A 20771-nucleotide genomic window follows, 5' to 3' on the forward strand; every position below is an offset into this window, starting at 1 on the left:
TAAATCAAAGCATCCCTTAAAAAAGAAGAAAAAAACCCCAGTCCAAATAGCAAGTTTACAGTTCCAATAATTTAAAATATAATAGGGGTGAGTACACACACTTACAAACTTAATAATGAGCTTGATGAAAGTAGAAGGCTTGCTGATCTGTAAAACAAGATCTTACTTCTCTTTGAGATTAAGGCTGTTATGATTTTGTATTTCTAGTTTTGGCTAGGCCAAAGTAAATTTGCCCAATGAATCTTTAAAATAAGTGACTCTCGGTTCCCACCTAATTGAGAGACTCTATTCCACTAAGCAGAGAGACCACCTGGACTCACTCAATGTTGATATGTATGCCCCTGCTACACAGTGAAAAAAGGGCTTTCTAAGAAAAAGATATGGTATGTTTGGGGTTTCAACATAAAGCTTCTCCTCAACAAGTAAATATCAGCGGAATTGAGGAGAGGCAAAGGTTATTAGCTGGGACTGCCTCTAAACAACACAGTTTTGGCTGAGACAGTGAAAGGGCTTTTAAAACCAATCTTTAAGAGAAGCATGAAGAAGCCATTCCACCTTCCTCCTGCGTGGACAGACTTCTATCTACTTAGACAATCTTTACTGAGCACTCTACATCCACTGGAGTAGGCAGGATTAGCCATATCCTTCTCTCAGAGGGTTTCTAATCTGAGATAAAATAATTCAGAGCAACCTCTAATTCAGCAAGACCCTGTATTGTGATGGGCTTGACAGGAGTTCAGAATGACATAACAGTGGGTCAGAACAGTAAGTAAAAGTCATACAGGAAATTATATTTAAGTTTGTAATTGATTTCTTTTTTTTTTTAAGTATTAAGAACTAGAATTTCCTGGAGGATTTTACCCATTTTGGTGGTGACCTCTGGGAGAACAAACTTTTGTTTTTCCTTCCAACGAGAAGGAAAAGATTCTCTGCCATTCATTAAAATTTAGTATATATAGCAAAGACCATAAAACCTTTAAAAAACAAATGACTAACTGGAAGAAATCTTTGTAAAATATTTCACAAACAAAATTAATTTCTTTAATAACAATGAGAAGCCCATGCACCCCAACAAAGAGTAGTCCCTGCTCGTCACAATTAGGGAAAGCCTGTGCGCAGCAACGAAGACCTAACACAGCCAAAACTAAATTTTTAAAAATTAAATCTTTAGGGCTTCCCTGGTGGTGCAGTGGTTGAGAGTCCGCCTGCCGATGCAGGGGACACGGGTTCGTGCCCCGGTCCGGGAAGATCCCACATGCCGCGGAGCTGGGCCCGTGAGCCGTGGCCGCTGAGCCTGCGCATCCGGAGCCTGTGCTCCGCAAGGGAGAGGCCACAACAGTGAGAGGCCCGCGTACCGCAAAAAAAAAAAAAAAAATCTTTGTGGTCTAAATGTACCTCTGCTCAAACTTCTATGGAAAATCTTCCTTTACCTAAGGTGCATCACTCCAAAATTTACTGCTGAATTTTCTAGCCCTGGGCACAGAACACAATGCTAGCACAACAGAATTAGGCTGTCACATGATCCTAGTTCTGCCACCCCACCAATACCAACAATTGCCAAAAAGCACATGCCTCCAAAGCCAAACTTTGTAAGTCACAGCACCAAAAGGGACACAGCTCATCATCACTGGTGTAACCATCACTCCTTCCTACTCCTTTCTCGGTCATGTTTAATAAAGATAACAAAAGAACTTAAAAATCACAATTAATGGAGGGCAAGGACGAGGTCAAAAATAGGGATTCTGTAGGCTTAATGTGGACAGTCTACTTCTTACAGGGCTTTTGAAAGGAAAGATCCCAGCAATAGAGATACTTATTTACACTCAACAGTGGTCCCCTGTGATTTCACCAAAACTCTAAGAGCCTAGAATTTTAAATGTTCTCAGATCCTCTGGCTCTACCTGGGATAAATCAACTACTCTTTAGCCCATCTCTAACATGACAGATTGGTAAGTCCATCAATCCTTACATATTCTATCTGCCTCTGTCAGATAAGTTCTGGTTCTTGGGAGGATAACAAACGGTTTAGTGCCAAACCCCAGTAGCTTTTAAAGAGCAAATCAAAAATTTTAAAGAATAGTCAGACTTCCCTGGTGGTACAGTGGTTTAAGAATCCACCTGCCAATGCAGGGAACACGGGTTCAAGCCCTGGTCTGGGAAGATCCCACATGCTGCAGAGCAACTAAGCCCGCGTGCCACAACTAACTGAGCCTGCACTCTAGGCCCGTGAGCCACAACTACTGAGTCCACACGCCACAACTACTGAAGCCCGTGAGCCTAGAGCCCGTGCTCCGCAACAAGAGAAGCCACCACAAGGAGAAGCCCGTGCACTGCAACGAAGAGTAGCCCCCGTTTGCCACAACTAGAGAAAGCCCGCACACAGCAATGAAGACACAACACAGTAAATAAATAAATAAATAAATAAATAAATAAATAGTTTAAAAGAACAGTCAATCTTTGTCTCCAAATACACACGTTTGAAAGCAGTGAACAACTCTAGGTTTTATCAGAATATTCTCCCATCCTCTTTCTTTCCCGCCTCCAGAAACAGGCTAGTAAAACCCACTCACTCTAATACAGGTATTGATACAATATAGGCCCAAGTATGTGGCTGCCAACTAAGAACCCTAAAAGGTTCTTAGGAGGGGATATACTCAGACCCACAAATCTTGGATCTCCACCCTAAAATGTCTGTCACTTTTTGATAATCGTAAGGAGATCTCCAAGGAACAATGACCAAGACTGGAAGCAAAAAGGTTTATTTTAACATACTTCTCCAGAGCACCTCTGTGCTTCCCCACCACACCTCTGGGTGCTGGAGTATTAAAATTTTTGGAGTCGGGCATGATTAGTTAAGAAATATTTGACTCTTTAGCATAAAGCAAAATCCAGCTCCCTCTCTACCACAAATTAGAAGATTTCATGTGTATACCCATACATCTGCTTCTCCAGGTGGGGAAATATTTGTCCCTAATTAGCAATATATATTCAAAGCAAACTATCATGTAGAGTAATGCAGGTAACTACAACGCCTAAGCCCTGCCACATGACTCATTTAATTTGCTTACAACCATTTACAGAGAGGACAGGCGGGCTAGATTTTACTTGTCCTTTGCCTTGTCACGAACAACTAAAACAGTGAAAATTGAAACAGATGATATGGAAAGTACCTTCCAGAGGTTGTACTGCCACTTTAAGTCAAAGGCATATGTATGTAGAATAAAGCTGTTGTAAAATGAAACCAAGAAAAAGTTTAATTCAGAAAGAACATGGGTTTTTTAGTCCTTTTAGCTAAAGAAAGATAAAGATCAAAAAATGATAAAAAGTTCCATCAATAGGAACTATGGTACTTCAACCAATTTTAAGACAAACACCACATCTTCTTTGATTTCACAGTCTAAACTTTTTGAACCCAAAGGGAGGGCAAGTGGGCAAGGTGGGCAAGATGGCTGGTGACCTAGACGGACTGTGCTCTCTGGGTACTGTGATATGGCAGGCATTACTGCCCACTTCTCCAGATGCATCAAAAAATAATTACTCTTGATTGCACTGGTGCTCTTCTGTGCAATTTTCCTTGCCCATAAATCTGTTATAGCAGTATTGGGATAACGTAATTTAAGGGTTTTCCATTTGTTAGTATAAGAAGTAGACCAAGCAGACTACAGAGCAGAAAGGAACCAAGAGTTTAAGGGGAAGGAAATGCTCTTCCCTCTAAATTTTCACATACAACTCATTCCTAATCATGGTTGCTCTAATCCAATTGGTTCTAATGCTTTTCTCCACATGGAATTAAAGTTGTTACTTCAGGAAGAATTTAATCCAGCTCCTCCCGCCTTGCAAAGGTTTTTTTTAATCAGAGGGTGGCTGACTTCAATAAGAGCATTTACAGTATCCCAAGGGCTTCTTTTCCTTTAAAAAAAAAAAAAATTTAACACCCTTGTCAGACTCCCCTTGTTGGAAGTTTTGGGAACAAGTTCCTATAGAACGGTCACTCTGAAACCTATGGTCACAGACCTGTAAGAATTTGATTAAACCTTTCTGAAACCTATGGTCACAGACCTGTAAGAATTTGATTAAACCTTATCCACAGAAAAATGCACAAGCAACAAAATTCTACAAGCCAATTATGGACCCAGGTTAAGAACTTTTAGCTTACAAGAGAGAAAGACTACGGAAAGGATCAAGGTCAGTTGGGGGAGTGGCACCCTTGAAGTCTAAAACAGGACCTCTCCCTCCCTTCCTTAACCAGCAAGCAGGAATACAGTGGGAGTACTAGTTCCTGAGAATAAGGGGTTCCACTCATGGGTAACTTTGGCTTGGGCACGCTATCTTAGAACTGCACTGCCCACAGAGTCTTTCCTTCAGTCTTCTTCTTTCAGAGGTATTAGACATGCCCCATGGTTGTTAGACTCTACCAGACCTAAGTGTATTCCTGCTGTCTTCTCTCTCCCTTTGCACATCCCAGGTATTTTCCTCAATAAAATTCTTATACTTCTAATCCTACCTTGGGGTCTGCTTCTAGGAGGAGCCAAACTACACACGTGCAGCTGCTGCTGTCTCCACAGAGCCCTGAGGAAGGCACCTTGGAGTCTTCCAGTCCTCACTCTAGCACCACACTCCAACACAGAAACTAAACCCCTTGAGACAATAACTTCTTACACATGCTCAGTGTGATAAAGCCCCTGGAAGCCAACAGACTGGTGATGTTCTGGTTTCACAGACACAATGGGTAGTTTTCAGATTTTTGCCTTCAGGTCTGAGACAAGGCCTACTAAGGATAAGTGCCAATGATATGGGAGAAATGGCCTGGAAGGCCAAATCAATGATGTCAGATGTATAAAAGGCCTTACCTTTGTCAGGCCTGAAAATATGACCCTGACTCACAGTAGAAATATCTTTTACATTTATACAATAGTAAACACAGAGCTGTACAGTCATAACCAAATTCTGGAAAGTGATACTATTCAACAGGGAGAAGATGGTGTTAGGTCAAGTAAAAACAGCCAAAGCAAAAATCCTATTCCAGAGTATGAGTGACCTTTTGTATTCCCTAGAGAGATTTCAACAACAGTTAGTATAAGACTCAAAGTCAGTTCTTAAGTGTGCCAGTAGGCATTACTGAGTGTGCAAATGCTCTATTGTTTGAGGGTCACAATACCCCAATCCCAGAGCAGTAGAGGCTTTTAGCCGAAGAAGTGGGTGAAATTCTGAGGTAAATACAAGGGATCATGTCAGAATCCAGCCATGCTATACCACTTGTCCTAAATCATTTCTGTTCCACGGTTAACACTTAGGGCATGCAATATTAAATGACTGTATCAACCTACCCTTTTCTCCTACTAAGACATCCAAAGATCAAATCAGCATTATTTTTCAATTAGCACTGTGATAAAACACTATTATATAAAATAAGACAGAGAAGGAGAATCTTTTTAATTAGCTTTCTCCTGAAATTCTCGAAGAGCAAAATAACCAAATGCTTTGTTTTCCAACCTTTTTTTTTTTGCCCTTTATTCTTGGTTTATGATGTTAAACTCTTAATGACAAAGAAGCAAAGCCCACTTAGCTAGTTTACCAACACATTTGAAGCAAATCATAGTCATACTTCTATGTTAACCAAGCATGACAGCAAGGTGATTGAGTAGCTTTCCAAACTACCAGAGCAGCAGGCACTTGCAGAGGCTGCAGTTAAATCAGCACTTCATAAATCGTGCAGGCTCCTGCCCATTTAGATCTCTCTATGCAGAATCGGCAGTCTAACACTGGCTCTCCCAAGCATTAAAAAATCATCACTCTGCTAACCCAACTCACTGTTCAGACGGGTCTTCTTGAATGCAGCCTTTATTACAACCTCACTGCTGCTTCCTACACTGAAGGAATACCATGTTTTTAAGTCAGGAGTTCTTCTTTCTCGCTTCATTATAATCAGGGGTCTTAACAACGACCCCGATACTGTTACAAAGCACACTGCTTTATAACAGTAAAGCTTCTGGAAAACCCAAACAAAAGACACGTCACCCGGTGACGTCAGCCTATATACAGTTCTGTGTGGTCGCAGCACATAAGCAAATCCATTCTTGTGCCGTTTCTCGGAAAAGCTTTTCAGTAAACGCACTCATGCTGCTCCAGGAGCTCTTCTCTGCAACAAGCCGCCCATCTGCCATCAACAAGTTAAGACCGAGAGAACTAACGGCTGCAGAAAGGAGAGGCTGAAGCTTTGATTAACCAGCTGAGCAGTTAGAGGAGGACGAAATTAATAACATATTCAAAACTGATTTAGGGGATCAGAGTGGTCACAGAAAATGAAACCAATGCTTTCGAGAGGAATATCCTAAGGAAAAAACAACTCACCCTGGTGGATTCAATTTTACTCGGAAAGCCTGGGACACAGAAAACAGGAAACTGGTCAAAGGCTCCCGCATGTTAGAGCCTTTTACAGACTCACTGCATTGAGTCTGACAACCGAGACTGAATGCAGGCTCCAATGTGCTCAGAAGAATGGGTAAGTCCATGTATTTATGTGTCTTGTACAGTCAGCAAGGAATCAACGCTTTTAAAATAATAAGCCACTGAATTCACATTTTATGAGGGAGATCACTGTCACATTTTTGGATTTTGAGGTTTAGGTAAAAACATATATTGCTGATGACAGGAGGTGTTTTATCTTCTTTCTTAATGGTTTAAGTTTTGTTCTAGTCATACTAACAAGGTTAGTGTTTCTGCAGCAAATGAAAAATAAGTTATATGTAGTTAAATCTTTTGCCATAATGATATGTTGTTGTTGTTGTTTTAATAGCCCATACGCTCTGCTGAAAAATATCCTATCTTCTTGTCTTCCTTAAATTATATTCTGCAGGCTTACATTTCAAGTGGCCATTAGGGGCCCCTATGCTGGCAGCAATATATGCAATGAGTATGGTTTTAAAAATGCTGCCTGCCCTGGGTATGGCATGTCCACCCAAATGCCGCTGTGAGAAGCTGCTCTTCTACTGCGACTCTCAGGGCTTCCACTCAGTGCCAAACACCACAGACAAGGGCTCTCTGGGCCTGTCCCTGAGGCACAATCACATCACAGAGCTTGAAAGGGATCAATTTGCCAGCTTCAGTCAACTTACCTGGCTCCACTTAGACCATAATCAAATATCAACAGTAAAAGAAGATGCTTTTCAAGGACTATATAAACTTAAGGAATTAATCTTAAGTTCCAACAAAATATTTTATTTACCAAACACAACTTTTACCCAACTGATTAACCTGCAAAATTTGGACCTGTCTTTTAATCAGCTGTCATCTCTGCACCCAGAGCTCTTCTATGGCCTCCGGAAGCTACAGACCTTGCATTTACGGTCCAACTCCCTGCGGACTATCCCAGTACGCCTGTTCTGGGACTGTCGTAGTCTGGAGTTTCTGGATTTGAGCACAAACCGTTTGCGAAGTTTGGCTCGCAATGGATTTGCAGGATTAATCAAACTGAGAGAGCTTCACCTAGAGCACAACCAGCTGACGAAGATTAATTTTGCTCATTTCCTACGGCTTAGCAGTCTGCACACACTCTTCTTACAATGGAACAAAATTAGCAACTTGACATGTGGGATGGAGTGGACCTGGGGCACTTTAGAAAAGCTAGACCTGACTGGAAATGAAATAAAAGCCATCGACCTGACAGTGTTTGAAACGATGCCTAATCTTAAAATACTCCTCATGGATAACAACAAGTTAAACAGCCTTGATTCCAAGATCTTAAACTCCCTGAGATCCCTCACAACCGTTGGCCTCTCTGGCAATCTGTGGGAATGCAGCCCTCGAATATGTGCTTTGGCCTCCTGGCTGGGCAGTTTCCAAGGTCGGTGGGAGCATTCCATCCTATGCCACAGCCCTGACCACACCCAAGGAGAGGATATACTAGATGCAGTCCACGGATTTCAGCTCTGCTGGAATTTATCAACCACTGTCACCGCCATGGCTACAACTTATAAAGATCCAACCACTGAATACACAAAAAGAATAAGCTCATCAAGTTACCATGTGGGAGACAAAGAAATCCCAACTACTGCGGGCATAGCAGTTACTACTGAGGAACACTTTCCCGAACCAGACAATGCCATCTTCACTCAGCGGGTAATTACGGGAACAATGGCTTTATTGTTTTCTTTCTTTTTTATTATTTTTATAGTGTTCATCTCCAGGAAGTGCTGCCCTCCCACTTTAAGAAGAATTAGGCAGTGCTCAATGATTCAGAACCACAGGCAGCTCCGATCCCAAACACGACTCCATATGTCAAACATGTCAGACCAAGGACCATATAATGAATATGAACCCACCCATGAAGGACCCTTCATCATCATTAATGGTTATGGACAGTGCAAGTGTCAGCAGCTGCCATACAAAGAATGTGAAGTATAATATCTACCCATCATCAAAAATCACATCAGATAAGTAACCTATTTTACATAGTAGGGGCTAAATACATATCTAATTTTTACCAATGGTGACATTAAGGCTAATTTTTCCAAACCAAGTGGAGACTTAGGTTTCTGACATGTTGAAATATTTTTAATTTTTTTTAATGAAACCATATTTTCAGTGTTAAATGAAGCGATGCTCACATTAATTTGCACTCTTGTTGGAAAGTCTAAAAATGCTTAATTCAAAATAAGACATTTCATGTATGTAATTATACGCTATCGTGGGTAAACATTTACACTAAGGTCTCCATATGCTATTTTTTTCTACTGAAAACAGTTTGGAAAGAAGCTACTGAGTAGAAAGAGATATGGATCAATACTTGTTTGATCATTGCTCTCTACCCCAAGTACCACAACTTGGCTTGCTGCTTAAAAGGAGACTTAGCAAAGTTCTCTTGTATGATAATTTGGTATTTACTCAAACCTATTTACTGCCAGCGTGGGGAGTAGCATTTCACATATGCTGAAGACTGGTCAATATTAAACACTCTTCTTCCAGAGTTTTTACCTGGGTTAACAGATATTATCAAAGTCCATATCATGAAATCAGAACCCTTTTTGTAATTCTAATATTCTTCAATATATTTAAACAATGAATCCAAGTGATTGTGAAAAGGTCTCATTACAATGAAATCAATACTAAATAATTACACTGACTTCGTTTCATATCTCTAGTTTGACTTATAATAGACACGTTGATTTTGTGGCATTTAGATACTTACTTTAAACTAGTGTTAAATTATCACTTTACTAATTAGTTTACTAAATCCTATATATACATTTATATGTGAAAAAAGACTTAGAAATTATTTTGGAGAGAAAAGAGATAAACTGAGTCAATTTAGCAATCCTATGACCAGCTGCTCACTCTAGTTTGAAAGCACACACAAATACACTCTCTCTCCAGTCTCTCTCTTTCTCCCCCTGTCCTCCACCCCCCACCTCCATCTCTCCCTCAACTGCCAAGATCAAAGATGCCTTGACAAAGGGGTTTAAACCTCTTTCTTCTGCCTTTTCCTGATCTTCAAGCCTCAAAGAGCCAAATTAAAAATAACTGGCTAGCAACAGGCATAATACTGATTCTTGTTAGAATATATTTTAAAGGAACCTTGAAAAAATCACTTTATAAATATTATATGCTAAATTTTGACTTTTTAATGGATACGTATTCTTACTGTAAGAGCAGGTCCTTCTAAGTGAAGGGAACAACACATATCTGAGGCAAACCTTCTCATGGCAGAACACAATATATGCCTATGCAGCCACACAGTGGTAACTCGAAGGAGGTGAGGGGATGAAAGAGAAAGGCAGCATTTTGAAATATGACTCTTGCTGAAACAGGTTAGCAAAGTTAAAAGGTAGCCAAGCAAATGGGCAACTATACATGATCTGCATCAAACAGGGCAAGGCCCAGGGACCTGCAGCTGGAAAGGGGACGGGGGGAGGTTCTCTGGTATTAATATAAATGTTCAGTAATTAAAAAATGATAATGATGCCACACTTTTCATGTAGAAAAGAGCCACAACTTTGTTTCTTCCATTATGATTTCTATGGAGAAACTATGACATATTTAGGATTTAGATGCAAGTTACCAATTGACACAGAATTTTTCCATAAATGAGGTGCCATGTATGTAGTAGCAAAAACCATGAAATTAGACTACTGACTTGATTTTAGAAGAATGAGCATTTTTACAACTGACATTTGCTGATGAGAAAAAAGGCATAAATTCTTAGAGAAAACCACTACCATTAAAAAAAAGTTATCTTTTATTTAACATGATATCCTTCATTCAAGGCATATTTCTTCCCAGGATTGAATTGAACACATGTTAAGATTACAGTTTAATCCATGAGATTTAATACTAAGAGAGGGATGTCTACCTACATTTCAAATAAAATGTGTCTCAGTAAAAAGCAGACAGGACCACAAATTATGGTAAGAATGTGCTCTCTACAATTTTTAAGGTGGGTAGATTAGTTTGGCAAAGTCTCAGCCCATCTCAGCTGATCCTGAGCAGTGAGCATTTCACCTCTTGTTAAACCAGACACTAGGCCTGCCTGGGCAAGGACAGAAGCTGATTTTACGGCATAGAGCACGTCTCACAGCTTCCTTACAGAAGGGCTGGATCAGAAGCCCCATTACAAATGAGAGCTCCACAAGCTAAAATTTACCAACCCATTTATCAGGGTAACCATGGCCATTTGTCAGAGAACAACTTTATCACAATACAACTGTGTCCTGGACACACAAGATTCCACTAGCCCTGGAGGATAGCAGAGTAGTTTCCATCATTTCAACCACAACCCAAAATTAATTGAAACTGTGAGCAGAAGGGTGAGAAATAGTGGCTGGGAGTCCCCACATTAACCCTAAAGATTACAGTTAGTGAAATGGACCGTCAATTGGCAAAATCCTTAATGTATGTAGGAAAGAAAATTGGAAAAGCAAGCCATTTAGTAATTCAGGGGAACAAAATAGCCAAGGCCACCAAGGCATACTTTTCAGTTGAAAATTAACAGATTTTTTTTTGGCCCTTCGTTTTTTGGGCAATGCTCTCTGAGAAAAGTGAATAACAGTGCCAAATAGCATTTTCCATTTCCATTTAAAGCGCAAATTTCCCTTTTCAATTGCCTATAGAAGGCAGAATCTCTTTTAATTTTGGTCTATTTGTGTTTTGGTATCAGCACAGGTTTGAAGATGAGGCTGTTAGTCATATGTGCTCTCTTTACCAACTGGCTCGGGTGGAAGAGCATCACAACTACATTGCAGATCCTGGTAATATAATGTTAGGCCTTTTGTTTTTTGCTGTCGTTTTATCCTCTTAAATGCCCCCTCTCCCTTTTTTCACTTTAAAGATTAGAGGAAAATGACCACTTAAAAAACAGAAAAATAATTAAATCTCTCCGGAAAAAGCAAGCTAACAAAGGCTATGATACTGTACCCACCTAGTAACCAAGAGCTAGCTTGGAATCATTTATATTCATTTCTGTAGCTTGCCAGGGATTTCAATCACCTTTCTGAAATGAGAGTGAGCTGATAAATTTGCAAATCCATACACAACTCAGAGAATACCCTCTGCCAACATCAAATAGCAAAGATACTAATTTTTTAAGCCAAAAATCTGCACTAACACATGTAATTTCTTACTGTGCCTAAGTTAATTTCTGTACCAATTCATTGAATGGAATTGATTTTACTTTCCCACTCCACTAATTATTAAAATCCATCTGCTTATTCTAATGCTAGTCACCAAGAGCTAGACTCTTTCCAATAAAAATGAACCCTATGTAACACTAGGTCTTAATCCTAAAATTCAAAACAGGCATATCATTTTCTTAAGGCATACTTCCTACGCAACTATGAGGGGGGAGCTATAAATGTCCCGTTCTCTCCAAAGTGTGGCTATCAGTATGAAATTTTGAAATATTATTTTTAGAAGATGACTTACATGATCATTTTCCTAATAAAGCAATACAATGACAGACTCGTCTCAAAAATCTGTTTTGGGACATGCTTTTCAATATCTTATTGGTTAAATTGCTTCAACCAGAAAAAGACAGAAGACAAAAGTGATAAGGCCATCCACAGATAATTAAATATTTCTGTTCCTAACCTAGGGCAAACTCATAGTACTTAAATAATTTAAGGCAAAAAACGAGTAGTAAATGACTGTTTAAGCTTTCATACTGCTATTGCAGACATTTGGAAATGTCTGCTACTCCTTCAATTAACCTATTCTTCCTTGGCAATTTTTTAAAAGCCTGATCTATGGAATGTTTGATGAACATTCCTATCAACACTGAAACTGGAAACTGAAAGTACAGTCCAAACCTATTGTGTTCAATCACCCTAAGCCATCTGGGTGGGTGGGTGGGGGTGGGAGGTGGTCAAGTGGGTCGGGAGGGTGGGAAGAAAATACGATTATACTGGGGTGGGGTGGGGGGGTGGGGGTGGGGGACAAGTGCAGTGTACAGGGAAGTTTTGTTATTAAAATTGTGTATACTGTAAACAGCCAATGTCTTTCTTTTTTTTCCAAAGCTTTTCCTTGGTAACCTATCAATTTTGACATGTGAAAGTTGAAAACTCATTTATGACAGATATAGAAACCTTAAATGAACAGTTGTTTTGTACCATGTTCTCTATAATGCCAAATGTGCCAGTTGGAAAAGGGGCAGCTAATCATCACGTGTCTTCATTCGGAGACAGGCAAAACTAGGCTAGGAAGTAAGGCAGGGAGGGGAGGGCTGGCTAAGAAACCACCATGCCAGTAAACAGCAGCCATGCAATAAGAAGCTGCTCTGTCACAAGTCTTAGCAAGTGGACAAACAGCTGTCTGTGCGGCTCACAGGGCCAAAGGTTGGCCGCCATCCCCCACCCTCCCCTGTGTTCCGCCACAGCCTGGGGAACTTCAAAAAGGTACTCAATTGCCCATACCCAGCAAACAGTAACTTGGCCTCTACCTCAGGGATCTGTTGGAGTAGATCCTAGCAGTACCTTGCACACCACTCCTGGGAAGGAGGTCCACAGGTGCTGACCATGCTGGGGTCTCCAGGATCCCTACATGACCCATTCTATCCCAGACACCAGCTCAGTAAGTATGGACAGGGGAAAAGGAGGGAAGATTTTTAACTAGCCTCCCTTGCTTGGCATAAACATCCTCAGGACAGGATGCTTTGCCTAGGCAACACTGGGGGCAGAAACGGCCCTGGCCTTGGGAATTGACTGCCACAGGTCGCTGTACTTGCCAGGGTGACCTTACTACTTCTCCAGGCCAGGAGCAGTACAAGAGGACCAGACAGGCAGGAATAAACACCTAGGGATGAGGGGATCAGAGACGCTAAGGGAATTCTTACACCAGGAACCTCAGAAGAATGAGGGCAGAGGCAGGAAGCACAATACAGAATTTTACTGTCAAACTAACTCATCCAGTATGCACTAGAGGGCACAGGTGATAGTAGTTTCAAGTTGCACAAAGGAATGAGTTCCTATCCTTTATAGAGTTAAAAGCAGAGCTTATTAACATAATTCTCGTACATTTTAATCTTGAAAATCCCATGTAAAGCTACATCTGATTTCTTTATCAGTTATTTTAATTAGTTTTGCCTGTATGCCACAGCATTCTCAGGTTCCCACTCAGATTTATAATAGAATTCTTCAAGGTCTGTGTGAAGAGATTTTTTTTTCTTTCTTTAAATATATCTAACCAGCTGGGTACTCGAGTCTCCCTTAGAGAGACAAAATGTACTACAAATTGTCTTTTACAAAGAAAGAAGGGAAAAAGAGGTGAAAATCACAGCTATTCCCACATCTCCCCTTAGCATGAGTTCCTCCTCACTAGCCAATGTTTTGGGAACACTTCTAAGGGACAGATGCTGAGCCTCCCTGAAGCTCTATCTGAAGGAGACCTTAAAGAGCAAGACATCTCCAAAGGCAAGTACAATGAAACATGCTTTGCTGCAAAGCCCACCAGTGAATATACCCTCCCTTTAAACACGGAGGCCAAGAGCAAAGCTAGCCCATCCTCCATCTCAGGACCTCCAACATGAAAGAGCACCTGTGAACAACAATCCTGAAGGCAGGGGCCAACGGCTCTACCGTCACCCAAAGAGAGAAGGCTCTTCCCTCATTTGGGAACCAGATTTTAAAACTGCAGCCCCAGAGACAATTCCCAAAGCCTTTTCACAACTTCCATGAAGAGACTTCACCAAGAACCACAGCAAAGAGATGTAAAAATGTCATAACTTTACTGAATATCCATTCACAATTGTGTTCAGTGCACAAAAACTCCATCTTTAGGCCCTGGTGTTTCTACCAAGTGCGCACGCGTCACACACACACACACACACACACACACACACACACACAGAGACACACACACACACACACACACACACACAATCTCCAGGTTGCTTTTTCTGCAAAATCATACGATAAAAACTCTACAGCCATTTATCTGCTTCATTATCATGAGGACCAAAAAAGTTCCTCCTGTGATAAACAAAAACATTTCCTATGGCCTCACTGCCAAATACCTAGAGGGTAAGTGCTCAGCACCTAAAGATCTCTGAAAACAATGTATTTATCATTTACATATAGCCTAAAAGTCAAGGAAACTTAGCAAAATACATTCATATGTACAGAATGATTGAAATAAGGATGTAAAAAGATCAAAAGCAGGGATTCTTAATTCTAAGGGTCCAGTATATGTTTCATAGGATGCAAGAATCTCTTGAAATTATATTGCAAATATTGTGTTGAGTCTAGCAATTTCACCAGATCCTAAACCATTTTGGTTAACTCACAAAAAAGCCCTAACAGAGCAATGAAACTATTCTAGTATACACTAATTGGGCCTTGATCTTCCTGGCCAAGGCAAAGAAGAAAATCAACAGCTTTCATCCGATAAAGGAAGCACATTGGTTTATTTGGAGGGAATGACACAAATGCAAAAGTCTGTGAATTATCTTTAAAATAGAGCCAGCTTTAGGAACAATAAGGAAACATGTCAGACAATATCCCCAAGGAGCTTTTAGAGAACAGGCAGACATGTTTTTCATGTCAACCCTTGAAAAAACTATGGGAAAGGAGGCAACACAAGCATGATGCATGCTTTGTGGTATGATCTAACCTTTGTTGTGACCCAAGGCAAGAGCCTATAAAGTCAGCAAGAATGAATATGCACCTACTTGGAAGAACAGTTCATGTTTTCTCCTTATCACATCCCTGGGACCCAAACTAGAGTGTTCCATCACATAAGGGACACCCAGTAAATTCCTAATCCATTACATTATAAATCTTCTAGGCTAGGAGTACAATTTAAAACTCTTCCATTACATTATGAATGAAGAGAAGCACATTTCATGCATCATCTCTAGTTATGCTGATGATAATCATAAATGTTCTCCTTGGGTAAGAATCTATAAGATGATAACTAATTTTCAAAGAAAGAACACATTTAAAAAGATAAAGCGTTCAATGGTCTGAATAGCTGTCAGAAATTTAACAGTCTCTTTAAAATTTAAAACCCATTCTGTATGCCGTTAGCAAAACCTCCTAGGTTTCAACAGGAGCAAATAGAGACCTGTGTTCAGAGACCTGCCCCACACTTGGGCCTGTCACCCTGGACAAGTCCATCAGCCTCACTGTGCCTTGGGTCTCTCACCCTTAAGTTGGAATTAATAGCAGTAACAACCAAAAGGGAATTTAATACATGCAAAGTCCTGAGAAAGTCCTGAACACAGTAAATATTTAACAAATGTTTGCTATTTTTAGTAACAATATGTGGAGAACTAGATGAGAGAGATCCACCAAGTAGAGAATATAATCACATTAAAGACATGTAAGGCCCCTGAGTTGCTCCCTGAAACTCGCTACTTTCTAGTATTACTTCCCTCACTAAGTTAACGTATAGTATCTATACGTTATACGTTATATAACGTTATACGTTATCTATACTAAGATTGACAATTAGTGAGAGCTTTTAATAAGCCAATAGCCTGGATACACTTTTTGTATCTAATATTGATATAGAACTGACCATATCATCTCATAGTCAAGTAATCTGCTTTATATAAATGTACTATTATATTAGTCATGACATTACTTTAGTTTGGCTTCATGAATCAAGGCTAAATTTCATAAGATTTAGAATCCATATTTCCAAAATTCCTTCTGGGTAAGAAAGTCACTTAAAAATCAAGTAATGTTGGGCTTCCCTGGTGGCGCAGTGGTTGAGAGTCCGCCTGCCGATGCAGGGGACACAGGTTCGTGCCCCGGTCCGGGAGGATCCCACATGCCGCGGAACGGCTGGGCCCATGAGCCATGGCCACTGAGCCTGCGCGTCCGGAGCCTGTGCTCCGCAACGGGAGAGGCCACAACAGTGAGAGGTCCACGTACCGCAAAATAAAATAAAATAAAATTAAAAAATCAAGTAATGTCTTTCCTTGTTCAGTAAAATTATATAGGACAACACATACTATCCATTATCACAAACAGATTCTGTTTTTCAAAATAAATATAAAATAATCTCATTGATATCTCGGCCTCTGACAATTTTATTTTAGTACAAAATACATAAATGAGAATTAAGGATCACTATTATGTTCGGGTTTCTTTGCTTAGGAAAAAATGTACTTCAAGCCTACCACATCTAATTTAGGAAGCAGCCCATCCAATTGTGGCAGATTTGGTTCCTAGGCAGATTTGTCAGAATTATTGAGGGGTCTGAGCAAGGGAAGTATGAGAATTTTAAAAGACAAAGATAACCCGTCAATCCAGGAGGATATATTTCATGACTGTTGTACAGTGATCCTCCATATTACCAAAATCTCTATTAAATATAAAGCTTGTGCAGAATTAACCTGTCTGAATGAAGACACACATCTGGTCATATCAGAACCTACAGATCTTATGGCCCAGATTTTTCAACTCAAGAACTTTTTATTGACATTGTCTTCCCCAAGATCATGATCCAGTTTATCCAACAAGGCAAATTACTTTATCTGCTCCTTCACCTGCAACTTTTCTGCACTTTCCCCATCTCTTGACCCTAGGCTTGTTCTCCTTCCTCTTTTACCACCACATAAACAAGCTTTTCACATTTCTCCTTCTCTTCATGGTTTCCAAAACTCCAAGGATAAACAACCTTATTGGGGGGAAACTGTTCAGTTGTAGTATATCCAGTGCTAAGCAGCCCCTTTTTAAGAAATAGTCATAATATAAAAAAAAATACTCCTCAACTCCACAAATCCAAGTGTCTGTCAGCTTCAAACTAATCCATACAACTTGGAAAATACTGTTAGAAACACAATTACGCATCTGAGTTGTCTTCTCAGTATACCCTTCCCTTTGCATAGATTCAAGTAACAAATAATGTTTATTCACTTTGCTTTTACTTTCAAAAGACAAGAAATACCAGTCATTTAAGGATAGTGCCCTTTTTGCTCTTAATAATTAGCACTCACTCCAGCTCTCTGACTAAATAAAATCCCTAACACTCTTCGCATCTTTAATATTAATAGCTATTTTGCTGGTTTTATGTGGGGGTGGGGAACATGCCTTGGGGCATAAAGGACACAGGTACACGGGCCATGGTTGTAAAAGTTCCAGAAATATAGAATTCTCAAGATAATAGGTAGTAATCCTTACCTCCCTCATCTGTGCTCTAAAATTTCATACCAGTTTTGTCAGGATCCCAATGAACTGGCCACAAAAACACTGACCTTTCACTCGAAAGTACGTTCTGCATAGTTTTTGCTCCAAATAGAGAAAAAGACGAGAGCATCAGGCACCCCATGCTACAACTGTCGTCCATGGCACACACTAAGAACTGGGTTCAGAAGTGACCCTGACAATGCTACCTTCTCTCTGATCAATCTCCCTAACTCTCCCTTGAAATTCACACGGGAAAATAATGGCAGTGAGAAAGAAGAGAAAAGAATCTACTACCCTCAGCACACTCCTGTAGGCATCTTGGGACAGTGTCAGGTCACCACATCTCCCTCATCTCCTGACAATCCCTTGAGGCCAGTGGGTGTAAAACTGCTCTCTGACACTTGCCATCAACTTCCAACAACTAGAGCCCATTTTATGATTGTGGTAAAACTGCCAGGCTAAGATTTATCTACTACTCTACATGAAAGCAGGTGGTCAGGAATTTTCTTCTTTTTGATGCAGCATTCCTAAAGTGTCAAAAGACATTATAGTGCATAAGCGATATCATCATTGAGACACCCAATTTGTACTCTCTTAGAATTACACGTGAGATGAATTACAGATAGAATGTGAAGAAACAAACTGTAAAAGGGTTTATCTAAAGTCTGCTTGACCTTCCCACAAGACACATCACCATAAATTATTACAAAAATTATTAAACAAATACAATTCTGTTAAAAACACAAATCTTCTGGCTCTCCAAAATAATAATCAGTATTTTGAAGATCGTGCCTTCTAAATATTTTACATCAATTTTCAAACACACACACACACAGTCCTCAGTTTAAACTGAAGAGGGGACAGGACGGGACGGGAGGTGGGGCATCTGGGGATTAGATAAAACCTATGAAAGGCTATATTCTTTATTCTGATTTATTAATTAGCATTTAAACTAAGTGAATTCCAAGACCTAATATCAACTGGGATTCAGAACACTATGGATGGCATAGATTGGGAAGGGGAGGAGTAAGAAAGATTAAGATTCAGCTTTTCACATGTTAAAGCTGAAATTTAAGTAGAGATGACAAATCCAGGGTAAAGATCTAGGCTGGAAATATAAATTTTGAAGTCATCATCAGTGAATAGAGGTATTGAAAGTCATAAAACTGAATGATTTCACCAAGAGACTGAGAGATGAAGAAGAGAATCATAAAACCACACTTTTCTCCTACACCAACCTGAGGAATGTTTAAACAATATCTATCAAATGGCAGTCAACCAAAAAAGGATGGGTACCCAGCAATCCCACTACTGGGCACATACCCTGAGAAAACCATAATTCAAAAAGAGTCATGTACCACAATGTTCACTGCAGCTCTATTTACAATATCCAGGACATGGAAGCAACCTAAGTGTCCATCGACAGATGAATGGATAAAGAAGATGTGGCACATATATACAATGGACTATTACTCAGCCATAAAAAGAAACGAAATAGAGTTATTTGTAGTGAGGTGGATGGACCTAGAGTCTGTCATACAGAGTGAAGTAAGTCAGAAAGAGAAAAACAAATACTGTATGCTAACACATGTATATGGAATATAAGAAAAAAAAAAAGGTCATGAAGAACCTAGGGGTAAGACGGGAATAAGGACACAGACCTACTAGAGAATGGACTTGAGGATATGGGGAGGGGGAAGGGTAAGCTGTGACAAAGTGAGAAAGTGGCATGGACATATATACACTACCAAACGTAAAATAGATAGCTAGTGGGAAGCAGCCGCATGGCACAGGGAGATCAGCTCGGTGCTTTGTGACCACCTAGAGGGGTGGGATAGGGAGGGTGGGAGGGAGGGAGATGCAAAAGGGAAGAGATATGAGAACATATGTATATGTATAACTTATTCACTTTGTTATAAAGTGGAAACTAACATACCATTGTAAAGCAATTATATTCCAATAAAGATGTTAAAAAAATTAATACCATCTGTATACAATACCACAAAGGAAGTAAAATCTCATTATAAAAAGGTAAACTATTCAAAATAGCAACAAAACTTTAGTATTTAAGACTAATCTAAAAAGATAGAAACAAGATGTTCTTAGAGACGATGGTAAAACCTGTTGAAAAAATAAAAGAACACCTGCATAAGTGAAATAGTAGGCAATGTGTATGAATAGGAAGGTTCAGTGTTGCAAAGATGTCAATTCATCTACAAATCCAGTGGCATTCCTAATAAAATCCTAATAGCACAGTGCAGTGAAAATGAGAAATGGACCTTTGTGTTCATATGAAAAATTAAAGGCTCAAGACTTGACAAGAAAGAAAGGGAACGTGCGGCAATCAAAAAAGCAGGTCTGTTGTTTTTTATTTTTTGGCCACACCATGCAGCATGCAGGATCTTAGTTCCCTGACCAGGGATCAAACCCGTGCCCCCTGCATTGGGAGCATGGAGTCTTAACCACTGGACTGCCAGGGGAGTCCCAGAAAAGTAGGTTTTAATGTGGGGGGAAATGTACAGCTCATGTACTTGAGCTACAAGGTAGCCAAATATTCAATAACATGATAACCATATAATGTTCTCTATCATGATAAAGGACTGGGGTACAAAGTGTGTGCATTTATCAAAACTTATCACGTAATACACTTAAAATTTGTACATTTCACTATATAAAATTTACGATAATAAAACTGAACTCTAGTTAAATGACATGCATACTGCAATGTTTAGAGGTGAAATACCCAAGTACCTGCAACTGACTTTGAAATACATCAAAACAATAAAAAGATGGATACAGGAATGGATAAATATGTGATAAAGCAAATATATCAAAAAGTCAATCACAGAATCTAGGAAATAGGTGTGTGTATATATGGTGTTCACTGAACAGTCTTTCAGCTTCTGTGTATGTATGAAAATTTTCACAATAAAATGTTGGGAGGAAAGGAAAAAAATATAATTACAATTGTAATTTATGGTATTGGCTAATTATATTTATATATATAATTATAAATAAATAAATTTATTTATTATATTATAAATAAATTATATATATGATTATATATAAATATATATTATATTATAAATAATTTATAAATAATTTATATAATTTATAAATTTATATTTATAAATATAAATTTATATTTAT

At 39.4% G+C, this 20771-nt stretch overlaps 2 protein-coding genes across 2 annotated transcripts in view; one reads left to right on the plus strand and one right to left on the minus strand.

The window, feature by feature from the left end:
• CTNNA1 (catenin alpha 1) overlaps positions 1-20771 on the minus strand; it is a 181231-nt gene that overhangs the window by 50573 nt on the left and 109887 nt on the right. The window lies entirely within an intron of this gene.
• LRRTM2 (leucine rich repeat transmembrane neuronal 2) lies at positions 6183-8658 on the plus strand. The gene has a single exon (XM_082836990.1). It carries the CDS (start codon positions 6889-6891, stop codon positions 8401-8403), a length of 1515 nt encoding a protein of 504 aa, XP_082693116.1. The 5' UTR covers positions 6183-6888; the 3' UTR covers positions 8404-8658.

This window comes from Leucopleurus acutus (genome assembly GCF_964270905.1).
Source record: "Leucopleurus acutus genome assembly, chromosome: 3".
In the NCBI taxonomy this organism is placed as follows: Eukaryota; Metazoa; Chordata; class Mammalia; order Artiodactyla; family Delphinidae; genus Leucopleurus; species Leucopleurus acutus.

Bases quoted from the DNA above. Each gene is read 5' to 3' on its own strand.
- LRRTM2 (XM_082836990.1), top strand. From the start codon at position 6,889: ATGCTGGCAGCAATATATGCAATGAGTATGGTTTTAAAAATGCTGCCT.